Raw genomic sequence first — 27874 nt, 5'->3', positions numbered from 1 at the left:
ACATCAACAAAGCGCACATTTGTGCATTTACGCACAGTATAAAACTTTTGGTGGAAAAAAAGAGACAAAGAAGGAATGGTACACAAACTGTTGCGTCACAGTCCACACTATGGTAAGTTCAAGAACCACCGAAATTAGTATGACAAAAGGATGTTCACCAAATACTCTCATCAGTGAAGCATGCACACAAACATATTAAACAGAAGGCTTTCTAACAATTTGGAAGGTTTGTGTCATGTTTGTCCTCAAACAAAAAACATACTAAAACTAAAAATTATTTTCCTCCATCTTTTTCCATTTTCAATCCTTTTTTAAAATTGCTCCAGGGAGCCACTCGGCCGGCCCTAAAGGTTGCTGAACCCCGCTTTAAGGATAACGTTTATGAAGTGTATCTCTTACAAAAGAAACTGTAGAGCTTGACTGTGATTCTCCAACAAACTAGAACAATGTAGTCAAAAGCCCAGGAGACATCCAGTATGTGAGCAGCAACAAGCCTTCCTTCGGGAGTGTGCAGGCACTGATAAAGAGTTATCACAAAATTAAGTGGGCGGCACATAAGGGCAGGTATGTACCTTGATGAGGTCAAGCACAAGTGAGGACTTGAACATCCAGTCTAATTTCACGTCTTCGTTCCTCAGCAGGTCTTGCAGACTCCCCCTGGAGCAATGCTCCGTCACCACGGCGAACATGGAGCACTCCGTGAAGAAGCCCAGGAAAGGATTGACATTCTCATTTCTCAAGTCCTTCATCTAGAAAGAAGATCAACACAATATTAGACTATATTTTATTAGCCAAGAAGTGCCACAGCAGTATTGTTTTGATTTATTTTACAGTGTAATTGATTGAAGTAAAAAAACGTACAATCCAGAACAGCCTTCTTGTGAAGAGAGACTTCTGGGCTCTAAAACATTTTCTAACTTCCTCACATACAAGCCAACAGATTCTGGTATTTTTCCACTCATAAATACCTCCTAAGATCCTAGTGTAGTACAGTTGTATTGCAATCATCCTACATCCGTCTCCATGAACCAGAAAGTAGTGTAGCTTGCTAACAAAACAAATATTGCACCCATAATTTTATGATTTTGTCTTGTACTTTGAGGAATTTTGTTTCTCTTCTGCCACTTCCCCTTGCTCTACAACCAGAAATGGCATGGCAGGGCTGTCTACACCGTTTATCGTAAACCAGAAAGTATACAAATATGGATGACGAGCATGTTGTTTAGTTTAATTATTGATTATTTTATTGTTTTTTTCTTTTGTCAAACAAATCTTCTATTGTTTTGCTTTTTTTATAAATTGGAGTCATGATAGAAACATTCTCTTGCATCTTGTAAATGAAAATGGCACGTCGTAAAGTTTTACGTCTGTACCTCTCCACCAGCAGGTTACATAAAGCCAGTTTTTTTTTTTTTTGCCATTTTAGTCAGTAAATGTCCTCAAATCATAAATGGAATGGTCTCATCACCTCCAAATTGGAAGCTTCCTAACAAACAGACATAGGCTGTGGCTATGTTTCAAGTCACACACTTCTGTACTTACAGTTCAATATTTTTACCATGTACATTGCGTACTTAGTTCCTGAGAGAGACAATTTTGACAGTGTACAGTAAGAAACAAAATCATATGGCCCCATTCGTCACGGTTTACTTGACACATGAAACGGGATAAACTAGGGGGTTGAACTATCCATTTTAGCCGGCAGACGGCAGTAGAGTGTTGAATATCTTAAAATGTGTTTTGTGGCAATTCCAACTTTCACTACAGCGTCAGTTGCGATGCAGAGGGGCGATTTCCATCATTTTCAGTAGACTGCATTGCAAAATGATTACCCCACTTTTTCTCTCACGGGAGATCCACCCAGGATTGGGGCCATATGAATTCCTTCCCTACTGCAGTACTGCAGTCCCAAATGCATTATTATAGTTTGATTGATTGATTGAGACTTTTATTAGTAGGTTGCACAGTGAAGTACATATTCCGTACAATTGACCACTAAATGGTAACACCCGAATAAGTTTTTCAACTTGTTTAAGTCGGGGTCCACTTAAATTGATTCATGATACAGATATATACTATCATATATACTATCATCATAATACAGTCATCACACAAGATAATCACATTGAATTATTTACATTATTTACAATCAGGGGTGTGGAGAGGGTGGGGGGGTTGGGGGGGGGGTATGGTCATCAAGTAGTGGACATAGAGAGAGAGAGAGAGAGAGAGAGAGAGAGAGAGAGAGAGAGAGAGAGAGAGAGAGAGAGAGAGAGAGAGAGATCAGAAGGCATAAGAAAAAGAAAAAGTATCTGCATTTGATTGTTTACATTTGATTATTAGCAATCCGGGGAGGGTGTTAGTTTAGGGTTGTAGCTGCCTGGAGGTGAACTTTTATTGCGGTTTTGAAGGAGGATAGAGATGCCCTTTCTTTTATACCTGTTGGGAGCGCATTCCACATTGATGTGGCATAGAAAGAGAATGAGTTAAGACCTTTGTTAGTTCGGAATCTGGGTTTAACGTTTAAGTTGTGTACCTTCCATTACCTTCTACAAACCTTCTTCTTCTTGCTTTATGGTGGGGGTACACAATATTACGGGTAAATTACCTATGCTCTTCTTCTCTCCTTTTTGATTGTGACTTGCAATCAATTGAGTTATTCCCTTCTCTTCCGCTATGGACACTTCCAGGAAGTGTCCAGATTTAAATAACTGGGAGCAACACTGGCCAAAGATCCCACATGCGATGCAGATATCCGCATTCGGATCGCCACAGCAAAGACCAAACTTAGCAAAACATGGAAAAGTAACATCAACTTCAAGACAAAGTTCAAACTTTACAAATCCCTAATAACTTCAATATTACTGTATGGATGTGAGACCTGGAAACTCCTGGTAGGATCAGAACGAAAAATACAAGCCTTTGAAAACAAATGCCTCAGAAGAATACTCACGACAACATACCCCGAACACAAAACCAATGAGTATGTGCGAGGTGAAGTCGAAAGACTCGTTGGTCACCAAGAACCCTTGCTCGCAACAGTCAAAAGAAGGAAATTAGCTTGGTTCGGCCACACATGCCGCCACGACACCCTGTGCAAGACCATCGTGCAGGGCACACTGAAGGGTGGAAGGAGGCGAGGAAGACCACGGAAATCCTGGCCAGACAACATCAAGACATGGACGGACCTGTCGACCCCAGAGCCATTGACGGCCACTAAGGACTGTGGGAACTGCCGCAGACTGGCTGCTTCTTCATCGCAGTTATCCCCCCCGACGACTTGACAGTCATGGGAAAGAGTTCGAGAGTTCGAGTTCCGCTATGTAGCCAAGATAGTGATGATTGAGGGTGGTTAAGGTCCATTGCAAGTTTAAAACCCACAATAAAATGCAATAACGAATTGACGCTAACTTTCTTTCACAACACAATATTTTTTACTCCCGATTTACGCGTGACCGTCAGCCCACAACACGTGTGCCACAAACAGGAACAAACATAGAGCAGAAATGGACAAAGAAAAGTGCAAACTGAAAAGCAAGGCTAGTTCCAAAGCCTCACAGGTGGCTTTCCCGACAAGACCAAAGCCATCTGCTGAGGTAGAAAACTCAACTACACACTGCAAATTACCAAATGGGTGTCAACAGCCCTATTTTGCAATCGATCAATATTGTGGAGTTCGAGGTACACCCCTAAACAGTCGCATACCCAGACCGTCATGAAGACTGAGGAGGCAATTTTTTTAATCGTCATGTATAGTAAGTTTGTTTTAAGATGAGCCTGTGTCAGAAGTGGAAAGTTAGAGAGAGAGAGAGTTTGTCTGTGTAAGAGATACTGTTGTGTGTGTGTGAAGGTACAGGTATATGTTTTTGTGTGTTTGTAAAAAGTGTGTTTAAAAAAAAAAAATCACAAAGAAGCAAATAAATTGTGCAGTCCCATGTTGTTATTATTAAAAACTTAAATATGAGCTGTTTATGGTCCACTTATTACAGATATAAAACGTACAGTATATCTATCTGAGATTCATAGTGATTATTCGTATTTTTTCTGTAGGTAACCCATAAATAATCATGATTAAAATACGATTAATTGTTTTAAAGGCCCTACTTTTTTCAAACATTTGCTTACTGCGTTTCAAGGCACATACAACGTCAAAGTACAATCACATATCAAATGTTTCTTTTTTTTCCCAAAAAAGAAAAAAATAGATATATAATAATAGTATTAAATAATAATAAAATAAATAAAGAACACATTAATAAATGAATAAAATACATCAGTCAAATAAGTACACCAACAAAGAGTCACAGACAACTGCTCTCCAAACCTCCCGATTGCCCACAAAAAGATACAACAAACAAACAAAAGCAAAAAAGGCTTAGTGGTTATCTACATGGTATTTAAGTCGAGGCAGAATTGGACAGTAGTCTTCTTTACATATTTAAAGACCCCCTACTTTTAGAAATATTGTAGAACAACCATTCAAAGTCAGCCTAATCTTCTCCAATTTGAGGAAATAAAGAATATTGCTAATCTCTAAGCAGGTGTGGCAGGGAGGCGCTATTGCTTTCCAATTTAACACGATAAGCCTTCTTGACGAAAAAGTAGTGAATGCTCACGCACGATACAGATATTCCGTAATACATCTTAGCTAGTCGGACCTTGGTATGATTAATACAACGTATTAGCTTGCATTGAATAGGGCAATGTCTGGCACAAATGGAAGACTTATGAATTCGACTTTAGATCTCTGTCCAGCTCTCCTCAGACAGAATCACTCCTAAAAAGCTCTAGTTTTTAATTGTAAATTGTGTATGCATAATCATGCAAGAACTAACCTTGGTGAAAATCTTTTTACTGCTCTGCTTCACCTCCTTGAAGTGGCCATCCTCAAACTTTTTTAGCCACACCCAGTCCCCCTGCATGTGGAGAGGACCCATGTTTTAACATACGAATGTAATTGTGTTACAATGGCCTCTCATTTAGAACGAATGAACGAACGATGGGCCGACCTCAAAAACGGCAACGTTGGTGGTCTCATGAGTCGCTGTCTGCATGCTGTGAACCGAATGTGAGCGCTCTGCTGATTTCTCCTCCAAAGCACTTTTAGACTCGCTCAGGTCCTCTAAAGTGATTTTCTGTGTGGGAATTAAAGAGATGACAATTATCTTGAGATTTCCTAAAGCTAAACACTAGTCAACAACATGGCTGCTTACTCGCTTGCTAAGCTGAGGGTTGATGAACGTAAGATCCTCTAACGTCAGCAGGATCCGATTTGGACCTTTGACCAGCTGGATTTGTTGGAGTCTCCTCCTGTCAGTTGGATCCAAAAAAAGAGAATGAAATCATTATTCAGCCAATGACGGCGAGCCTTACTGAACCGTTGCTTGTATACCTGATGTAAAGACCAATGGCGAGCCCTGTTAAAGCCAGAGCGAAGATGACAGAAAACACCACTATAATGGAGGTGACCTCAACACCTGTGGATGACAACAACCTGATGGGGATGAGGCACAAAAAAAACACACACTCACCATGCCCAATATTAGCTACATTTGCACAATGTTGCACAACACAGCAGATAAAAGGCAGGGAGGCACATTAAGCAAATTCCTAGAAATTGTTTCGCAAGGATTATAAGTGTGTTCCAAATATATGATAAAAACAAGGATAAATGCAGACTTTTTGCACCACATTACCACTTGCTGGACATGATGGGACACTACAAATAAAGTATATATTTTATTGTGGCTTGCTAGTAGAAACGCTACATTGTATAATGATGCTACATAATTGGGCATAATAAGAGTGCACTACTTGTCTGCAACCAGCAGAGGTGCTATTCAGTCTTAGCTTGTCTAACGAAGAACAACATGTGGTCTGCTATGGGAAGTTGATTAATAGGCAACTTTGTCAGCAGCAATATTCTTCTCAATACATCATTGGTATGTTCAGAACATTCACATGAGAAGTAATAGTTTTTGGAAACTGTACCTCCTGTGCAGAGGGCGCTCTTAACAAACCAGCAGCTGGAATCTGATGGCGGTGGCGATCCTCCAGGAAAATTGATGTACTTCCCGTCGAGTCGAAGCCGACCGGCCATAAGATCCACAACGTAGGTCAGGTAGAGCTGACTCCCGATGTTGTTGGTGTCCAAGATGACATATGTGGTTTTGATTTCACCCGTGTTGTCTACTTGTACCTTCTGGTTGAAGCCACTGAAGGTTATGTTCTTTGTATAGTAGGCCAGGTTTGAGCCCGACAGACGCATGCCAGCTTTCTTGACCTTGTGGAGGGACTTCGCCAGGAGATAGATGCTGTTGTAGATGGTCCCGAATAGCGGATTAACCTGCATTGTGAACTGGTGTTATTTAAAAGTCGTAATACTCCAGCTAGTTTGTGCACCCACCTGCTCCGAGGCAACGTTCAACGTCAATTCCCTATTATTCTTCGCAGCAGTGAACGCCTCAGTGAAGGACACGGGGTCTGAGGCGATGGTGATGGTGAGCACAGCATCATAGGCCTCCCTCAGCTGGCTGTTGTTTTGCAAGGGGAAGTAGGAGGCGCTGTAGGGCAAACTGTAGTGCAGCGTGTCGTACGGCATGAAGACATACTTCCCGGAGGTCAGACCCATTTGCTGCGCCTTGAGGAGGAATGTAGCCTGTGCCTCTCCTCCAAGTAAGACCGAGTGCATGCACATGACAACGACTGGAACAAAAAGATAGACTTTCTCATTCATGTGGAAAAGCATTTCATGACATAATATTGAACTTGTGTATGGTCAGACTAGCACAATATTATTATTAGTTGTGGTTGGCAAAAGTAAGGGTACATTCACACTGAAGCTGCTTTAACCCAACTGTACTTTCACCTACTTTAAAAAAGTGATTGATTACTGTTACTTGATACTCTCCCAAAATAGTAAATTAATTACTAACATAATTATTCTTTAATAGATCTAATGAATTAACAGGGAAAGAAAAGAATGCTTTACTTTTTTTAAACTTTCATATATTTGGTGTAAACAGTTGGGAGATGTTTTATGAGAGAAGAGTGTGTGCCTATAAAATGCGCTGCATGTGGTCAAGTGAAGAGTGACATCATCAAGGGCGTGCTCATTGGCTGTTTTACCTCAGCATTGGTAGTCTGCAGACTGGAAGAAGGTTGGTGACAGTAGCGCCTGTGGAATGTTTTTGCTGACAGTTAATAAGACGATTGAACGTGCATTAATGGCGGTTTCTCTCCTTGTCCACAAACAAGTTATTGGATTGTGACTTTATTGAATAGTCATTATTCCCCCGAAGTAGTAGCAGGTAGCGTGCCTGCGCGCGTGTGTGTGTGTGTGTGTGTGTGTGTGTGTGTCAGTGTCTACTTGCACTCGAAGTGAACTTGCTGGGATTCTAAAGCTGTCTTGTCTGCATCAAAAGTAGCGTGCCACATTACATCCTATGTATCGGTAACAGCATTTTAATATACATACATAAAAGTAATTATATAGATTACTCGTTACTAGAAAAACTAACAGTTTTTTTAAACACTGAGTTTAACAGTGCTGTAGATATTTTTTGAGCCCAGGCCTATCCATATATTATAATAAGGGACATCCTCATTATCTGGCAAGTGGTTATAAAGCCCTCTCAAAACAGTATTTTGGACAATACTGTTGCAGTAAAATGCAGAATTTCTCCTATCTTAAGAAAATTATATTTGGAATTATTACTATTAGAATTTAACAGTAATTTCAAAGATAATTCTGCAAATCTTCAAGGTTGTCGTTAGGCATAAAGGTAGTTGAGGGATTAGATTAATTATATATTTTTCATATACATATATGTGAATTTTTTTTTTACATAATATCTATACTATTATATGACTATTTCTTTTGTGATATGCTGAATTGCAAAAATTACAAAAACATCTTTTACATACCTTTATTTTGAAAATTACATATTCCAAGACTTTTTTTTTTGTTATTCACTTTTGGCAATAACTTTTATTGTTTGTTTCATATTATTGTTTTTTACAAAACAATTGACTAAGAAGAGTATTCTTTATTTGTATGTTCTAGAACAGGGGTGCCTTTCCACCAAGGGCTGCATACTGAAAATCAAAAAACCACTTTGATATTTTAATATACTTTTAAAATTATAATATATCATTGAAAAAAATTGACAAATAGTTGTTTATTAGTTATTAGCATCAATATGTTTGCCTTTTCTCTTTACATTGTGTCTTTTTGACCTGTTTCCTTGGTTAATTTTATTTCTAAAAGGTGCCATGGGCCAATAAAAAACAACTGTTCGCCGCAAGTGGCCCTCGGGCCACACTTTAGATATCTTAGTTTAATTCCCAATCTATTTCAGTAGAGTTGCTAGCTATACCACTCAATTAATTCAAGAATATATGCCTCTTTGTTATTCTCTTTGGCTTGTATTTAGAGTAAACTGTTAAAATTGTTGCGCTGTATTGTCAAAAAAAAAAGCTTTTCGCCGCAAAGCTCTTGGACTATCCCGAAAGTCAGCAACCTGGGGCTCTAGAGCTGCATGCGGCTCTTTAACGCCGTCCTAGTGGCTCCCTGGACCTCTTTCAGAGATGTGTGAAAATGGAAAAAGATGAAAAAATGTTTTATTTTTTGTTTTAATATATTTTCTGTAGGAGAACAAACATGACACAAACCTTAGAAATCTCACTGCTAATGTTATACATGCTTCACTGATGAAAGTATTTGGCAAGCACCGTTTTGTCCTACTAATTTCAGCGATCCTTGAACTCATCATAGTTTGTTTACATGTACAACTTTCTCCGATGCGGCCACAGAAAGACGTGTTTTATGCCACTCTTTCTTTGTCTCATTTTGTCCACCAAACATTTTATGCTGTGCGTGAATGCACGAAGGTGAGCTTTGTTGATGTTAATGACTTGTTGGAGTGTTATTCAGGCATATTTGGTCAGTGCATGACAGCAAGCTAAACAATGCTAAAATGCTATTTAGGCTAGCTGTATGTACATATTGCATCATTATGCCTCATTTGTAGGTATATTTGAGCTCATTTAATTTCCTTTACTTATGTTCCCTGTTTATTTAATTTATATCTGTATGTCTCATGACACATTATCTGTATGTAATATTGGCTGCATTTCTTATAGTTGTTGTTCCAGACCACGGCAAATGTTACGCAGCTTGCAAAGATTGTAATAAATCCATTAGAAGAAGACAGCCTGCCGTTTCCTTAAACTTGGACACAGATATCTATACCTTCGGCCATTATGAGCCAGTAATTTCCAGGAGTTATCTCATCCTGGGAGAAGCTTCCATTTTACTAATGATTTCCAATGTTGTACAAATGTGTAGGATAAAAATAAAAATACAACATCTCTGTCAACGAAGATTTGCGTCAGCTTTTGATAGTAGGCTAATATAGCTAATATAGATACTTAGATCATGTGTTGCCGTCATTATAAGAGTGTCCGCCCTGAGATCGGTAGGTCGTGAATTCAAACCCCGGCCGAGTCATACCAAAGACTATACAAATGGGACTCATTACCTCCCTGCTTGGCACTCAGCACCAAGGGTTGGAATTGGGGGTAAATCACCACAATGATTCCCGAGCGCGGCCGCCGCTGCTGCTCACTGCTCCCCTCACCCCCATATAGCTAATATAGATACTTAGATCATGTGTTGCCGTCATTATAAGAGTGTCCGCCCTGAGATCGGTAGGTCGTGAATTCAAACCCCGGCCGAGTCATACCAAAGACTATACAAATGGGACTCATTACCTCCCTGCTTGGCACTCAGCACCAAGGGTTGGAATTGGGGGTAAATCACCACAATGATTCCGGAGCGCGGCCGCCGCTGCTGCTCACTGCTCCCCTCACCTCCAAGGGGGTGAGGGTGATGGGTCAAATGCAGAGGATAATCTCACCACACCTAATGTGTGTGTGACAATCATTGGTACTATAACACTTATATAAGGCTTTTATTTTTTTGCGGCTCCAGACTGATTATTTTTTTGTATTTTTGGTCCAATATGACTCTTTCAACATTTTGGGTTGCCGACCCCTGGACTATCCAGTGAATAGTGATGTTTGCGGAAGTAAGGTATGCGGAAGTGACGTAATGCGGTGCATTCGGGTAAACAAACAAAGGCAACAGCGCCAATAGCAGAGGTAGAAGAAAAACAAGCCGCATAATGTCCCGAGGACAAACATGGAGCTGCGAGGAGACCCAGGCGCTTATTGCTGTGTGGTCAGACGACTATGTCTCACAGCTGCTTGCGACAACACACAAGAACATTCACGTTTTTAATTTGTTCAGCGAAAAGATGGCGGCATGGGGATTCAACAGAACGGCGCAACAGTGTCGCATCAAGGTGAAAAAACTGCGACAGCAATATATAAAGGTTCGTGACTCCATACGGAATAATGGTTGCTTTGGGGACGAGAAGGACAAATTTCCTTGGTACGACCAACTGGACGAAATACTCGGAACAAGCCGTCCCAAGCAAGAGTCTTTACAAGACAATCATGCCGTTATAACGTCGATTAAAACAGAGCCAGATGATGATCTGTCACAGTGCTCCGTTAGTCAAGATTGGTGCACGAATGGTAAGTCAGGTGTCTTGTAGACATGTCCAACATGATTTATTCTGCTGTTTTTAGCTATGTGCGTTTACTTAAACGAAATTGCGAATGTTCTGCCCACTGACGGTGCCAGCATTGGACCATAAGAGACAGTACAGTATAAAATCCGCTACACCTCCCTGATACCGAAGTACATGTCAAACTACTTCATTAACGTAAATGACCGCCATAACCACAACACCAGGGGGAGCTCTACTAACCACGTTAAACCCAGATTCCGATCTAACAAAGGTCTTAACTCATTCTCTTTCTATGCCACATCAATATGGAATGCACTCCCAACAGGTGTAAAAGAAAGGGCATCTCTATCCTCCTTCAAAACCGCACTAAAAGAACACCTCCAGGCATCTTTAACCCTAAACTAACACCCTCCCTTCCACATCATACCTCTTTCCGGATTGTAAATAATCAAATGTAGACACTATTTCTTATACTTTCTGATCTCTCTCTCTGTGTCCACTACTTGCTGTACATATCCTACCAAGTCAGTCCTACACTGTTCCAATGTCCATTTCTCTGATGATGCAATTGTTGATGACTGAAGTGTTGATACCAACCAAACCTAAACCCGCCCCCTCCATATCCCACACCCCGGATTGTAAATAATGTAAATAATTCAATGTATATTCTCTGAAAAATTATCTTGTGTGATGACTGTATTATGAAAATAGTATATATCTGTATCCTGAATCAATTTAAGTGGACCCCGACTTAAACAAGTTGAAAAACTTATTCGGGTGTTACCATTTAGTGGTCAATTGTACGGAATATGTACTTCACTGGGCAATCTACTAAAAAAAGTTTCAATCAATCAGTACAAGCGGAAGCAGTTCTGACTTCTGGTGTAAACAAACACTAATGATTTTGATAGCTGTTACTTTTATCAATTCAACACACTCTCTAGAGCCATTTTGACTTATATGCCATGCCAAATAGATGTACGTTATGTTCTAGTAGTGTTTTTTCAAAAGTGCATTTGGGCGCGTTCACACTGTACTTAAAATTCAAAGATACTAATCATATGCATAATGTCGCGCCTTCATTGGACAGCCACTGTGCCGTGGCACATTAGTGCATACTTGCCAACCTTGAGACCTCAGAATTAGGGAGATATAAAAGGCCCGCTGGGGGTGTGTATATATATATATATATACATATATATATATATATATATATATATATATATATATATATATATATATATATATATATATATATATATATATATATATATATATATATATATATATATATATGTATATATATATATATATATATATATATGTGTGTATGTGTATGTGTATGTGTGGGAAAAAAATCACAAGACTATTTCATCTCTACATGCCTGTTTCATGAGGGCTTGTGATTTTTTTCCCACACATACATATTACGCTCTACCACGGTATCGAGCACTATTTTTTGGATAATCTAATTAAGACATATATATATATATTTGCCAAAAAATGCGTATCGGCAAGGCATGGGAAAATGCCGATCCAGTTTTCCAACGCACCGATTTAAATAATACATTCCACTTTTCTGCTGCTCCCTAATTTCCGTTCCGCATTTTCCAGCACACCTTCAACACATCCACGGGTCTGTGTCCTAACCGTTAAAACGGCCATGTGAATTAAAAGTTACCGGTAAAAATGTCAGCTGTCTCTGTGCGATATAGAAAATGACTATATCGTGATATTCGAGTATACGTTCTCACGCAGTTGCTTTTAGCTGCCGGCATTACACGACAGGCTCTTCCCACTCCTTCTTGTGTCTCCTTCTCACAGACAGACATGTTGAAAACATCCGCAAATGAGAACGGGATGTTGCTTGCAGCTATCAGCTTGGCCATCTTTGTCTCGGCATAAGTTACACCCTCGGGACTCCATTTAGCAAGGCGGCCCATAATACTGGGCTGTGACTGGTGCTGCGTTGCCGCAGCCTTGTGCTTCTCTGACCGTTCATGAGTGACTATATCCGTTCGGCCACCGTGTTCAATGGAGAAGTCTGATCTACAAAATTTGTAGGCAGCATACCCCTTTCCCTTCGAGCTGTCCTGGATGAACTGAAATTATTTTTTCCAATCATTTTGAAACTTGCAAGCGTACTTCTTCTTACTCTTCGTCGCCATTTCTCTTCTTCTGCTTCGTCTTCTGTTCTGATTGCCGCGCATGACTTTGAGGTGTAACCGTTATTATTGTCCGGCCGGAAACGGCGCCCAGTGAAGGATGGTGTAGCAATATTGTTGTCCGGGTGGAAACCGGGAGAAATTTGTGAGAATGGTGGCCCCGGGAGATTTTCGGGAGGGGCACTGAAATTCGTGACTCTCCGGGGAAAATCGGGAGGGTTGGCAAGTATGCATTAGTGTACCGTGAGATACAGTCTGGTGTGCCGTGGGAGATGATGTCATTTCACCTAATTGGGTTAAAAATATTTTTTGCAAACCAGTAGATATAATCTGCAAATAATGTGCCGTTGTTGAGTGTCTGTGCTGTCTAGAGCGCGGCAGAGTAACCGTGTAATACTCTTCCATATCAGTAGGTAGCAGCAGGTAGCTAATTACTTTGTAGATGTCGGGAACATGGTTTGTCGTGATCACAATATGCAGACGATGGCAGGAGGCAACGTGCAGGTAAAAAGGTATCTGATGCTTAAACCAAAAATAAACAAAAGGCATTGAAGCTTAGGGAAGGCTATGCAAAACGAAACTAAAACTGAACTGGCTGCAAAGTAAACAAAAACAGAATGCTGGATGACAGCAAAGACTTACAGCGTGTGGAGCAGCAGACGGCGTCCACAAAGCACATCCGTACATGACATGACAATCAAACAACAAAATAGGAGCGCAAGACAAGAATTAAAACACTATACACAAGAAAACACCAAAAAAACTCACAATAACTCACACCGTAATGTGACAGGTCGTGACAGTACACCTACTTTGAGACAAGAGCTATAGTGATGCCTATAGACGACTTTTTACTGTCAATATCGGCTGCTGAGTTTCATTTTTTTATGTTTTCTGTTATTGGTGTGCCTCGAGATTTTTTCAATGAAAAAAATGTGCCTTGGCTCAAAAAAGGTTGAAAAACACTGACTAAGTGAACGCTCCCAAAAACCCAGCCGTTGTATTCACTTGCCGTCTTAAGGCCATGTCCACACGAACACGGAGAGTTTCAAAAACACATATTTGGGGTTAAAACAATCTCCATCCACACAAGTGTAGTTTCAAAACTGTCTATGTCTACACACAAACGCATACACCTGCTGTCAGGCACATTTAGTCCAATCAGAAGCCTAAAAAAAGCAGCAATATCTGATTTGGTGGCATTAAACCTCCTATTATGTTTATTTTGATCAACTTTAGATGTACAATGACATGCACATTATCTTTAAAAACAGCCTGGGAACGTTATTAAAGAGTGAATGCACGCCTGTGCTGCTGAAACCCAACACTCATAGAATTATAACATGTTCTGCAATGTGGTGATGTATTACATGTGAAGTGAAGAGGACATTTCTAAAATCAGCACACACTAACGAGCCAAGGAAACCATTTTGCATGTTCAAGGGAATTATAAAGCATTTAATCATGGATGTAGTGATATGGTACATGTGTAATTAAGTGTATATTGTCTTTAACATCAGTACACACCACAAGGAGGACACTAAATTATGTTTTTTTTTTAAGTTGCTTGCTTGCTTTTATGCGCAACCACTGTTGCGCCCGGCTCCATCTACAAAAATTTAAACAAGACACGTAAGTTAACTTCATGATTTGTCAATAAATAAGGACTAAAAACATAGGATAAGGTTGCACCTTTCTTATGACACAGAGCAAAAAGTCTTGCTTGTCAAAGTTGTCCCATCAGGTGGAGGTTCCACGTCGATCTTATCCAAAACCTGTCATTAGCGCTGGCGGGAGTGTCGCAAAGCCCATTTTGATGTGTCTTTTTTGTTAATGTTGAGTGAAAAGAGCAGCATGTTTACATTCAAACATACATTATGTGTTCTTATAGTGTGTTTAAAGCCAGCTAGGCAGTGTTGTTGAGCTTGGAAATGACAGCGTACAACCATGACGTCATCACAAGTCTCCGTTTGTGCCGTGTACACGCATACGCTAAGCGGAGAGTTTTGGATCTCTACACTTTGGTCAGCGTTTGTAAATGTCTGCGTTTTTAAAAACAAAATAATGCGTCAGCATGTGGACAAGAGGCCTAAACGCACAGATAAGTATGCGTTTATTAAGTATCTGTGTTCGTGTGGACATGGCCTAAAAATATCTGAAACTCGAAGTTGTGGGCCAGCCAAGGTCTGTTATCATAGCGTTCTGGGTGGCGTTTTGCCTTTCTCGAAGAAAAATGCCCTATGCTTGCATTGTTTTAGGGTATTGGAATTGTTCACAACGCGAAAAAGATACACGTTTCTTCAGAGTTACCCTAGAGGTAATCAAGAAGAGCGAAAGAATGCAAGATTTTACAAAAATAGACGACAAAAGTGGCACACACTCCAGTCCAAAAGAGCAGATTGAGTCGAAGAAAGCCCGAGTTTGCAGTGATCACTTTGTTGAAGGATTGTTTGATATACAGTACAAGCCAAAAGTTTGGACACAGCTTCTCCTCATTCAATGCATTTTCTTTATTCTCATGACTATTTACATTGTAGATTGTCACTGGAGGCATCAAAACTATGTGGAGTTATGCACTTAACCAAAAAAGGTGAAATAACTGAAAACGTGTTATATTCTATTTATCCATCCATTTTCTACCCTTTGTGCTCTGATTACTGCTTTGCACACTCTTGGCATTCTCTGTGACGTGAAAACCATTTCAGGTGACTATCTCTTGACGCTCATTGAGAGAATGTGTGCGAAAAAGTAATCAGTGCAAAGGGTGGCTATTTTGAAGAAACTAGAATATACAACATGTTTTCAGTTATTTCACCTTTTTTTGTTAAGTACATAACTCCACATATGTTCATTCATAGTTTTGATGCCTTCAGTGACAATTTACAATGTAAATAGTCATGAAAATTAAGAAAGGAGGAGAAGGTGTATCCAAACTTTTAGGCCTGTACTGTACTTTCACCGCTAAGTTTTTCCCACATAAGTATTTTCTTGATGTTAGTTGTATTTTATCTTGTTTCGGGGTTGATAAAACACATTTTTGCTACGAGTGTTTCGTAAACCACCAAATCGGCGAGTATAAATATAAGAAAGTAAATGTGAGCAAAACCTAAAATAGTTAAGCTTTTACCAAAAGCAGCAATCATAAATTAAGATTTTAGCGCATACACAATGTTGAGATCTATACTTATATTTTGATAGGAAAATATAATCACGCATACTTGTAAACGGCTCGTGCAACAAAAAGGCAAAAAGTGGCCCACCACTTTGTTTACGTCCGTTCAAAAGTCACGGTGCACAAAATAATAATATAAGCCTAGTATTCTAGATACAGTTGGGAATGCAAAATCAACTTTTTTAACCTGATGGTACCTGAGATAGGCTCCAGCACTCGGTAGAAAATGGATGGATGGATGGATGGGTACCTGCGTATGTGTATTAGAGATCCCCATAAGTCTAAAAAATTTGAAACTAAACCGTGGAGGTTATTGCAGAGATATTTATAAAATAATCTTGCCTTCCATCATACTTCCGCTAAACAAACTGTTTGGAATTTGCTCTGTACTGTGATGTTTTCTGCCTTATCTCATCTGTAGTTATCTACATACAGTGTATGGTAAACCCAGATGGTGTATGGTAAGCCCAACTCTCTGGTTTACCCAGAGAGTTTAGCCCGAGTCCGTCAGTGTTGTCCGCGCTGTAGTCAATAAGTTCCTTTTTCTCGCTATCCTCTTGTTGTGGGGCAGACTGGCTCGTACTGTTGCTGTTGCCATTTCTAATACAAATTAGCGTATAGTTTGAACGTACATCTGTCAGTAGACTTGCTACGGATATGCTAAGAACTACAAAAATGATGGCGGGCAGAAAACAGTTGAAGTGGGCTAAGTAAATACGACCCACAACACAGTGTACGGTATCCTAAAGAGACAGCCCAAAAGCAACTTGAAGATGGGCTGTAAAATATAATCAATGCAACATTTTGACCAAATAACCACTATAACATGTTATGTAGACCACAAAGAAGTGTTTTAAATGTAGAAAAAATATATAATATGACCCATTCAACCATTCCCGTCTCTTTTCAACTTATTGATGTTGCTAGTTACAGTTCGGTAAATTCGTCCTCGTAGCACATCTTCAGGAACCTTTTTAATGTACTTCTATCATTTACATCTTCTTTGTCACATTTTAGCTGGTAAAAGAATGCAATAGAAATGATAGTCCAATGAGTTTAGGTGACCGGTCCTCTTTTGCCAGCCCTGCACATGCCCGGCTCGAGCCCGTAACCACATGACTGAGTATCGAACACCCCAACTAGTAGGCTAAAAAACCCAGGATTCCAACTAGCGTGGTCCTTGAGGCATCTGGGAGAGAGGTTTACTTAAAGTTGTAGCGCGGAGCTAAGCTAGCTGGCACCCATTACATATGTGGTGAGCGTTATTTGTTCCGCCAACAAAAATACAATTGTGAACGGAAAACCGGACTAATGTAATTAATTACCAAGTATATTTTTTTATTTTTTGGTGAATACCACAGTACTAACATTTAATTGTGAACCCACCAAACTGTTAACTGAAAAAACAATTTTTGGGATTATATTTTGTGTAACTATCAGCACACTGTTTACTCGCTCACCTTAAAAAAAGAAAATCTATTAATTCTTCTTTAAAAAATAAGGGACATTCCCTTAGTGTATTTGAAAGACATTCACTCACTGTCTGCCCCCTAAAAAGGTCACATATTCTAATATTTTGTTGGAGCCCCTTAAGATTTGATTGCAACATGAGTACGCTGTGGCATCCTTTCCACAAACTTCTGCAATGTCAAACCATTTTTTTGTAGATATCGACCGATTATCGTCTGGGCCGATTATCCGCGCCGATTTGTGACATTTGACTGATATTGTATCGTCCTTTTTTTATCAGTAACAACATTTTTTTAACAACTTTAACAGAACTACATCAGCAGATATTCAATCAGAAACCAACACAGACAGAGACAGATGGACATAAAGACAACAGAAAAGATATCTCTGCCAAAAATCCCAACTTTGTGTAAATTTCTTGACTAGAGATCGACTGATATGTTTTTTAGGGCCGATACCGATAAATAGTAGTCAAGGAGGCTGTTAACCTATATTTGGAGCCGATATTCATTTGCAGAAGTTTATGGATTTATCAGGGTTTCCACTTAATGTAATTGATTGTTGCGGTGCGCCACGGCAACGTATTACCCGCCATATCTTAAAAATGAGTGTTTTTTACATGACAACAAATTAAAGTAATATCATGTATTGCAGCGTCCAGAAGACACAAAAAGTCAGACATTCTTTTTCGCTTTCATTGCCAATCTCATGCAACAACGGGCCCAATTCCAACACATATTTTTTCCACGCACACACGTCTGTCTTTGTGATTCACTTGTAGACACGCAACAACTCCTCATTCTCCTCTTACAAGGGTGTGTTCGCAGACCATGGGAAAAAACAACATTACGGTATAACACACTATCATACACATTAACACCAGGAAGTAGTTGCAGTATTAATGGGTATTTATAGTTTATTATTTGCGCACTATCGACGAGTGATGCACCGAAAATTTGGCTGCCAAAAAAGAAAAAGTACTTTCATTAGCGGAACAGCACTGCCGAAACCGATTGTTGTGATGATGTAAGCCATACGATCGGGGTGGTCTGGATCAGAGGTAGCATGTGCGCAACGTGGACGTACTTGAATTTATCTGAGATACACTCGTGGACAGCACTCTTCAAAATTTAAGATGACAGTGGCGGCTTTTAAGGAGAGAAAGGCTACCTGCAGCGACATAAATAAACATGAGTACAGTATACAATAACACCAAAAATATATGTTAGATTTGTTTTCAAATTTAATAAAGAAAATGTGACCAAAAGATTTGGAGAAATCTCTAGAAAAAAATTCTCAACAAAGTACATTGTACAATAAGCAGCAACAATTAAAAAAATAATGATGTAAGAAAAAAAATATTAATAATATAGTTCAAATAACAGGTTTGTTTTAAATGTATGAATTCTTTTTGTGTGTGACTTTTTAAAGAAAATATATGCATCACAGCAAATGTGATGACATCATATTGACCATGCCCCTAACCCAGTGGTTCTCAAACTTTTTTTGTCATCCCCCACTTTGGACAAGGGGGAGTTTTCAAGCCCCACCTGCCCCCATCGCCCCAACAGAACGCTAATGCCGAGCTTAACATTTTCAAATTTATCGAACATCAAGTAACATCAAGTTTTATACATTCAAACTCAATGACATAAAATAAAATCAAGTTCAATAATAAATAAAATAACTGTGCAGCTGTGGTATAACTTGCATCAAGTTCAATATCAAATAAAATAACTTGCATCAATTCAATAATAAATAAAACAAAAGTGTTATAACTTGCATCAAGTTCAATAATAAATAAAAAAAAGTGTTATAACTTGCATCAAGTTCAATAATAAATCAAAAAAAGTGTTATAACTTGCATCAAGTTCAATAATAAATCAAATAAAAGTGTTATACCTTGCATCAAGTTCAATAATAAATCAAATAACTTGCATCAAGTTCAATAATAAATAAAACAAAAGTGTTATAACTTGCATCAAGTTCAATAATAAATCAAAAAAAGTGTTATAACTTGCATCAAGTTCAATAATAAATCAAATAAAAGTGTTATAACTTGCATCAAGTTCAATAATAAATCAAATAACTTGCATCAAGTTCAATAATAAATGAAAATAAAAGTGCCACTTTGCAATCTTTGCCAAAGAAAGGAGGACAGGGCAAGTGAACATGAGTTTTACAGTACTCCAGCATTAGTGGCTGCAATGAGCCTGTTTTGCACTGCACAGCTTTTCAAATCGGGGTTGCAGGCTTGACACTGCCACTGTTAAAACCTCATTAAATTCGGGGCTGAGCTGCCTTGACGCAAGTGTTTCCCGGTGAATGACACATTGTGTCCAATGCGCATTTGGCGCAACCCTCTTTATTAGAGCCTGCAGCCCGTTTCTTGACTTTGCCATGCGCGCCATCAGAGCAAAAGCCCACACAGTTTTCCCATTGAAGGTCGTGTTCTTTGAGGAAACTGTCCATTATCTTGAACAGCTCATCAGCAGTGGCTCTATTTTTTATGTATTTGCAAAACAGCAAATCCTCGCACAGTGACTCGCCATTCACAAAGCTTCCGCTTAGCCCCGCCCCCATTAGTTGCTGTTGCTATGTCAGTAAACTTTCGCTCCTACCTAGAAATGTAAAGCCTACAGGAAAAATAAGTAATTTACATTTATCTATATAGCGGATTTCACAGACAGAATCACAAAGTGATTTACAGTGTGTATAGAAAATGAAAGCATAGTAAAATAAAAAATCAAAGAATATAATAATTAAAAAAAATAAATAAAAAATCAAAGTGAAATTTCCTCCCGTTCCTCGCGCCCCACCTGTCATGTCTCTATTCCCCACCAGTGGGGCGCGCCCCACACTTTGAGAAACGCTGCCCTAACCACACCCCCACCGCCACAGGTATTTTGGCAATCGAGGGCAAACTCTGATACATTTTAAGGTTTCCTCGTGAGTAACCCTGCAATATTGAACATTTAAATAAAATCAATTTTAAGTTCCTTCATGTAGCTTGTAGTTCAGACATTTTTCAAACTGGCTGACATAATTTCTTCCTAGATGTTACAGAGTCTCTGAGAATGCTGCCTCTTCTTCTTTACTTATATAATATGTCTCCTATTTGTCTGTATATTACACAAAATTGGGATTTTTGGCCGTGATATCTTTTCTATCATCTCAATGTCCATCAATGTCTGTCGCGTTATTTGATAAAATCACGTAACATGAAACTCGCCGTGCTCCTAAAATGAGACCACGCTGCGAGCGTTGCCGATGAAGGATTGTTCGTTGCAGTAGCGAAACAAACAAAACGAAACTGACAAGATGCCGGGAGAGAAGGACAAGGTCTATCCGTAACTGTTTGACAGTTGCCAACAAACACATAAACACACCCTGGCGAAAACATAACCTCTTTGGCGAAGGTAGGAAAGTCTGCATTCTACAAAGCAAAGCGCCGCCAATTTCGTCTTGAGCGTTTCCAAGCCAACACAAATCCAGCAGGTCAAGTCGCATCGCATGGAGGTAATCACTCCAAAAGAAATGTACCCTGCGAGAAATATGACGAAACTGAAAAACTACTTGATAAATACTCAATATTGTCTTTCTCGGTGGGGGCAGGGTGCTGTGGCCTATCTGCACTCGAGCGGAAGGCAGCGTACACTTTGGTCGAGTCATCACCTAATAAACTATCAGCCAGAAATATATTTGAAGCCAGTGAAGCTTACATCTGTTTGAGGTATTTACATTATTTAAAGTTATATTGTTAGTTAACTTTTCCAAGAAACAGCATTTTCCATCCATCCATCCATTTGCTACCGCTTATTCCCTTCGGGGTCGCTGGAGCCTATCTCAGCTACAATCGGGCGGAAGGCGGGGTACACCCTGGACAAGTCGCCACCTCATCGCAGAGCCAACACAGATAGACAGACAACATTCACATGTCCACTGTAGAGGACACTGCTTGTCATAAAGTAAAAGTTGAAAGACACTAAACTGAAGATTATTGTTTTACACTGATGTCACATTGTCACTTTATAGAATTTTAATATTTACTTGAAATAGTGGATGTTCCTGCACAATTATTTGCCATTAAAGCCCTTAAGTGTCTAGGGACTTATTTTCTCAGTTTGTAAGCTATAACAAAAATGACAAAATATTTTTTTGACAGTAAAAAATATCAATATAACCACTGTAGGACCAACCATATACTGATATATATTTGTATCGATCCACCTATGTCTGTTTACATTCCGAAGCAGTTAGCATATCCTCCTATGGTGTGTAGTGTAGCATTTTTAGCTATTCCTTGTCCTTCAGTGATAATAATACTTTTAAGAAACAGTTTATTTGCCGCCATGGAGGCGAAAATGAGTGATTTACAAATAGCTTCACACTGTAGGGACGTTAGCTAGCTGGCATGAATGCTAGAGTGGTTGAAGATGTGTTCGTTCGCTTGTCGATGTCAAATTTACAGGACACTGCAAGAATGTGTCAACATGTTTTATCCCGATATGACGATACTCTATATTGGGGATGTAACGGTAAGGAGTATAATGATAAACCGCGGTAACATTTCAGACGATTAGTAATATAGTTTCATTTGTACTTACCGAAAAACCGTAATTTATTAATGCATTTTAGGCAACACTGCTTGCTTCCTGGAAACGGAAGTGCCGCGCTTCTCAGAATAAACAGAGCCAATTGCTTCGTTTCACTTCATTTCACTCAATTCTACTTCCGTGGAGTCTCAACGTGCGTTTAAGAGCACACTGCTGTTAACAGATGATGACAGGTGTGGACATTAACATTTAAAATGTCCATTAATGTGCACTGTCCCATGTACTATAACAAAGGAGTTGTAATATACATCTATTAACAAGCTTATTCGTGTTTTTCGTGGAACAGGCGAAAGTTAAGTTGGAGAAAATGCGGTAGTTTATAAATTAATGTTTCTTTCCAGCCCGGTAGCAAATGCGTCACAGACTGGTACCGGTCCCCGTAAATGTAGAAAAACAATCGGAATTTGACAAAGGGCTGCATGATTAAATGACGTCAAGGTTTTATTCAGTTCGCTATCCTCACCGCAAGGTGAGAATGTTTTGTTTTTCTATGCCGTCACCGGTGTTTGAGTGACAGACATGTTTGCCAATCAGAATTGTCAAGTTTTGCGTATTTTGCTTCCTGGCCAATTGAAAGTGTCTCTCTCTTCAAACAGGGAGAAAGAGGTCTCACTCTGCATCGCTCTCAGCACCTGGGCGTGTTTATTTAACAGTAGAATTAACTGAACAGAAGGATTCCTCTGTTCAGTCACTTACAATCTTTGTCTCTGTGGGCGGAGAGTGGGACGACTCCTTACACACACAAATGTAGTGTTATCATAAGATTTGATGTTAAAATAAAGCCAATAATGACATGTTTTATGTGTTCGGGACAACACTTTATTGCAGTCATCCAATGACAGCTTTACTGTATCATACTTTTTATCCACAGGGTCCAGTGAAATTCATCTCGGTGACGAGAGCACAACCAGCTCAGCTCAGAGCTCAGAGAGCCCCCGGCCCGAGCCAGAAACTAACACCTTTCGCTGGACAGTTCCTGGCGCCGAAAGCAAGAAAAGAAAAAGTAGGGTCGATCGCTTTGACAGTTTTTTGGAAAGCTACATGCGGCAGAAGAGGCAAATGGATGAGGCCGACCGAAGACGGCGGGACGAGGAGAGAGCTGCGTTTGAAACGTTTTTGAGAATGCAGCAAGAAGCGGATGAGCGGCGGTTTAAAATCATGCAGGAACAGCAGCAAGTCAACAACCAACTACTGTTGCAAATGATGGGGATACTGGATCAAGTTGTAAAACATTTAAAAAAATAAACGACTTGGGGATCAACTAATACATTAAAGAAGAACTTTACATTCATGTCTATCTGCTTTTAAGTAGTCCACTCCATATGAGAAGTGTCATTCTACATGAACACTTTGGCTTTGCTACATTGTTTTAATTTTTTGTGTTGGATAATTGACCACCAAGTTTATACTGTGTATAGTCCTGGTCAACAGATGATTTACTGCTGTACAACAATGACTTCATGTACACATTCCAGCTGCAGAAAATATGTCTGTAAAGCGGGGGTGTTCAAAACTTTTTTTATTGCTATTTTTAATTAATTCTTTAAAACTATTTAATTTATATTGTTTTTTTGTCTTTGCATTGTGCCTTTTTATTATTTTCATTTTTGCTGTTTTCTGTCCTATATTCTATTTCTATAACGTGCCAACAACCAGTGGTCGCAAATGGCCCCCCGAGCAGCACTTTGGACTCCCCTGCTCTAAAGTCAAGCACCGCCGATGTCTTCCAACTAAAAATGTCCCCAACATTTGCACAAAAATTGACTGCAAGTTCAAACCACTGCACATTTTTCTTTTTTTTTTTTTTTTTACGACACGTCTCCCCAAAGAACAGCCTAAACATGAGAGAGGAGAAAAATAATGTACTGTAAACAGGAAGTTATGTGAAACACGCTGACTCACATACCTGTTGTCACCTGGTATTTGTACTATGGTTAACCTCTTTTTTTCACTTGTATTACAAGTAAGAAGTCCAATGAGTATTATAGTGCAGGTTAGATTGTTTTTACACTTGTTTGTGGGATTGTCAAATGTTACTTAAAAAGATTGGCTGTACAGTTCATAAACGTTTTATGATGTTGTCAATTTGACTTTGGAACAACTTATTTCTAATTGCATAAATTCTTACAAGTAAAATACAAACAAATCAGAGTTTGGGGGTCAGTCCACTTACCTCTTATCTCCCCTGCGTCTTGGATCTGCCTCAGTGTGCTCTCAACTTGGGTCTCATTTATTCCCACAGATGTAACCAGGGCGACAGGAAGCCCCTTTTTCCTCATAGCAGCAGCCACCCTCGCCGCTGTGTCCATCCAGATGTCTTCGTTGGACGAGACCACCACAATGTTGGCCCAACGGAAGTACTTCAGCACGGTGAACAGCACCTCGGAAGGAAAGGGCACCGTCCTGGAAAACGTCGGGTACCCGGTGATGCGGTCCAGCTCAAAGTTGACGCATCCGTACGAGAAGATGGACTTGTCCCAGTTTTTGGCCATTAGTGCTGCTGCGGTACAGTATCCAGGATTAGTAGGGCCCACAAACGCATCTGCAATATTCTCGTATTGAATGAATGAAGTTAGAGCTTTGGATGTTTCACAAGGCTCCTGCAGGATGATGAAGTCCATTTCCAGGCCTAGATTCAATGTGAGGTCTTTGTTAATCCTGCTCACGGCGAGCCTGCCGGCGGCAGCAGGGTACGACCTATAGTACACAGGGTCGCAGATCCAAGGTCCCAAGACCCCAACTTTGAATATCAAACAGTGGATGCAGCAAGGGAACGTCAACACTCCAAAGAGGATCCATATCAGCGAGTTATAAAAGGACGTCGTCGGTAAAGATTTCCTGCTTTTAATTATGGGCACACGTGGATGGATGGACTCCCATGGTGACCCTCTCAGACTGCTTGGGAAATGTTGCATTGTCCTTGCTGCCAGTGACCCTTTAGGTTCACTGCAGGATCATTTCAGTTTGGACGGTGATGTCTAAAAAGGACATACAAAATCTTAGGACAGAAAAAAAAAAGACTCACGTCATCTGGAAAGCTCCATCATCCAACTTCGCTCCAGGAGTGTCACCTAACCATCCTCAAAACCTGGAGGTCCGGGGAGCCGCTGCGGAGTGAACGCAACCGAGTCATAGCGTTTGGACGTCAGGCTGAAAATGACAGGTGGGAGACGGGGCGCGTCTGGAGACAACTTCAGCACCCTGGAGAGCTACTTACGCCCTTGCAGCCAGCAACCTGCTTTGATCCTTTACCAGCTCTGCACACCAGCAGCATAGTTGGATGCTGGCACACACCTGTGCTTGTCGAGCTTCATCTCTAATAACAAACAAACAACAATCTAAATGGATAAATTAGCCCTAAAATTGGAGCAACGGTGTCTACCACAGGCTCATTCAATGAAATCCTCCAAAGTGACCGTGGGGCCAAAACGTAGGTGTTACTCGCTAATCCATTTTCAGCGAGGCGAGATGTAAGAGGATTGACATCAGGCCTTTAGTCTTGTCCAAAACCCTTAGCCAACAAGGCTTTTTTTTCTTAACATTTAACATATATTATTATTAGCCTTTATTTAACCAGGTAAAATCCCATTGAGATCAAAGATCTCTTTTCCAAGGGAGACCTGGCCAAGAGGGCAACAGCAAGGTTACATTAAAAACAGTAAACAAATACATAAAACATCACATTTACGACATTAAAACTTGCTCACATAACACATGTGCATACAGACAAGGTAGACTGCAGTCCTTTCACAGAAGCTTTAAACTCATTCAACGTAACAAGGGTTTGAAGTTTAATATTCGATTGTAGGTTATTCCAAGCCTTCGCTGCTGAAAACCTAAATGCTTTCTTGCCCAGTTCAGTTCTTACTTTGGGGACGACAAATTGCAGAACATTCATTGAACGAAGATTGTGACTTCCTTGTTTCTTTGTTAAAAGACAAGACAGATAAGATGGAGTGATACCCAGAATGGTTTTGTAGATGAAAACATACCAATGATTGAGGCGTCGAGCACTTAAAGATGTCCAGTTAACCATTGAGTATAATACGCAATGGTGAGTAAGGGGAGCGCAGTTGGTGATAAATCTCAGTGCACCGTGGTACACACTATCCAGCTTGTGGAGACAACCAGCAGTAGCATTCATGTACAACACATCTCCATAGTTAATAACAGGTAAGAAGGTTGTTTCCACCAATTTCTGTTTCACAGTAAAAGAAAAGCAAGACTTGTTTCTATAATAAAATCCCAGTAAAAGTTTCAGTTTTTTTACAACATACTGAATGTGCTCCTTAAAACTCAAGTGGTCATCAATTAAACATCCTAAATATTTAAAAGCACATACTAACATAATTTGTTGCCCATTTCTTGTTAAAATGTTCTCATACAGTGCTGATCTTACAGTTTTTGATGTGGTAAAGAACATACATTTTGTTTTCTCTGCATTTAAAACCAGTTGAAGATAGCAAAGTTGTTCTTGTACTTTGTCAAATGCATGTTGTAGATATTTAAAGGCCTCAGCAGGAGTGGGTGCTGTACAGTATATGACAGTATCATCAGCATAGAAATGGAAAGTTGAGTTTGGAATATTCTGTCCAAGATTATTTATGTAAATAGTGAATAATAATGGGCCCAACACAGAACCTTGAGGGACACCCTTTTTCACTTGCAGTACGTCCGAGGAGGAACCTTCTATCTGAACAGCCTGAGTTCTACTTGTGAGGTAATTTGCAAACCATCCAACTGCTTGCTGAGAAAAACCAAAAATATATGCAGACTATCAGGCAGATAAATGACAAACTTGGGGTTTTCCCCAATACAGTTATTTATACCAAGGTAAGTATAACAAAAGTAATGCACAAAGACTTAAGTAGATATTCAACAACCAATATGCCCACTTTCTTTCAATAAATGAATGCCTTCCAGAGTAATTATTTTTATCGGTCCATAAAACCCACAAAAAAATCGATCTTCAAGTAATTTTTCGATCCAACTTGATTGCATTATTAAATGGTGGTTGTGTTTCAGCGATTGTCTTCTTCAGGCTTTTTAAAAAATCCATTTGATTGTCAGATGGTCACATTTGTGTCGTTTTTCAGTTCAAAGAGTGTTGCCTGATGTCTATGGATGGTCTCATTCACCCAGGTCATTGCATTCATAGGGCATTCAGTCCATCACAAATGGACTGTTCAGTTTATTTTAGAAGACATTTTGCCTGGAGATAGGTCAGATCTAGACTAACTAGATGTGACCAGTCTAAGTTAGCATGAACTGATGGAGCCTGCTCATACGAGTGGCGAAACGTCTTCTAAGAAGACAAACTGAACAGCTCATAGGGTGAGATTGGTCAGATCGACTCAGATTACATCCGTCCAATCAAAGTCAGACTAGATCAGCCCAATCGAAATCTAAGACCTGTTCAGTTTTTACAAAGCCTTTAAGACAAACTGAACAGCTCAAATAATTACAAGTCAGATTCGAGCTGCCTAATCAAAATCAGATTAGATCTGTCCGATCAAAGTCGGACTGAACTATGAGCATGAACTGGTGAAGCCTGCTCTGATGAGAGGCAAAACGTCTCCTGAGACAAACTGAACAGATTGAATGCCCCAAGAATTACACCCGATGTAATGATTGATGCACTCTTCAATATGAGGTGTTGATAACTTTACTCTGTCTCATTACACACCAATTGCGGATGGTTAAATACAATAAGCCTAAATTGGGAAATGGGCAGATGGACATCACAACTACTCACATAAAGTTAGGGATATTAGGACTTTCGGTATAAATTTTAGGATGAGCCTAAAATGGTCCATAACCTTTCCAGGTGAACTTAATTTGACATTTTCTGAG

At 39.7% G+C, this 27874-nt stretch overlaps 2 protein-coding genes across 6 annotated transcripts in view; one reads left to right on the top strand and one right to left on the bottom strand.

The window, feature by feature from the left end:
* Window positions 1–27874, bottom strand: part of gucy2f (guanylate cyclase 2F, retinal) — a 71901-nt gene that overhangs the window by 17421 nt on the left and 26606 nt on the right. For 2 of the 4 annotated variants that reach the window (XM_062059995.1, XM_062059997.1), the window contains exons 1-8: window positions 24195–25433; window positions 6407–6705; window positions 5992–6346; window positions 5393–5477; window positions 5214–5310; window positions 5010–5135; window positions 4836–4916; window positions 573–749 (exon numbers count right to left, since the gene is read on the bottom strand). In XM_062059995.1, the coding sequence (XP_061915979.1) occupies window positions 573–749; window positions 4836–4916; window positions 5010–5135; window positions 5214–5310; window positions 5393–5477; window positions 5992–6346; window positions 6407–6705; window positions 24195–24936 (1962 nt within the window). In that variant the 5' untranslated portion in view covers window positions 24937–25433. Of the gene's footprint in view, window positions 1–572; window positions 750–4835; window positions 4917–5009; window positions 5136–5213; window positions 5311–5392; window positions 5478–5991; window positions 6347–6406; window positions 6706–24194; window positions 25434–27874 lie in introns of those variants that run through there. The other 2 variants (XM_062059998.1, XM_062059996.1) reach the window with 2 other exon arrangements.
* On the top strand, window positions 10087–24146 carry LOC133658221 (uncharacterized). Of its 2 annotated transcripts, none has more exons than XM_062060001.1 (2): window positions 10087–10602; window positions 22893–24146. In XM_062060001.1, the coding sequence occupies exons 1-2, from the start codon at window positions 10188–10190 to the stop codon at window positions 23264–23266; spliced, it is 789 nt and encodes a 262-aa protein (XP_061915985.1). In that variant the 5' UTR covers window positions 10087–10187; the 3' UTR covers window positions 23267–24146. The 2 variants fall into 2 exon arrangements, with proteins under 2 accessions (XP_061915985.1, XP_061915986.1); XM_062060002.1 differs by having other exon boundaries at window positions 10180–10367.

The sequence above is a fragment of the Entelurus aequoreus genome, linkage group LG10, assembly GCF_033978785.1.
Source record: "Entelurus aequoreus isolate RoL-2023_Sb linkage group LG10, RoL_Eaeq_v1.1, whole genome shotgun sequence".
NCBI classification, from domain to species: Eukaryota; Metazoa; Chordata; class Actinopteri; order Syngnathiformes; family Syngnathidae; genus Entelurus; species Entelurus aequoreus.
This window is presented reverse-complemented; position numbering and strand designations above follow the sequence as displayed.

Excerpts from the sequence above, each read along its gene's own strand:
- LOC133658221 (XM_062060001.1), top strand. The coding sequence starts at position 10,188 with ATGTCCCGAGGACAAACATGGAGCTGCGAGGAGACCCAGGCGCTTATT. Across the intron at positions 10,603-22,892 it reads TCAAGATTGGTGCACGAATG|GGTCCAGTGAAATTCATCTC; the intron begins GTAAGTCAGGTG and ends TTTTATCCACAG.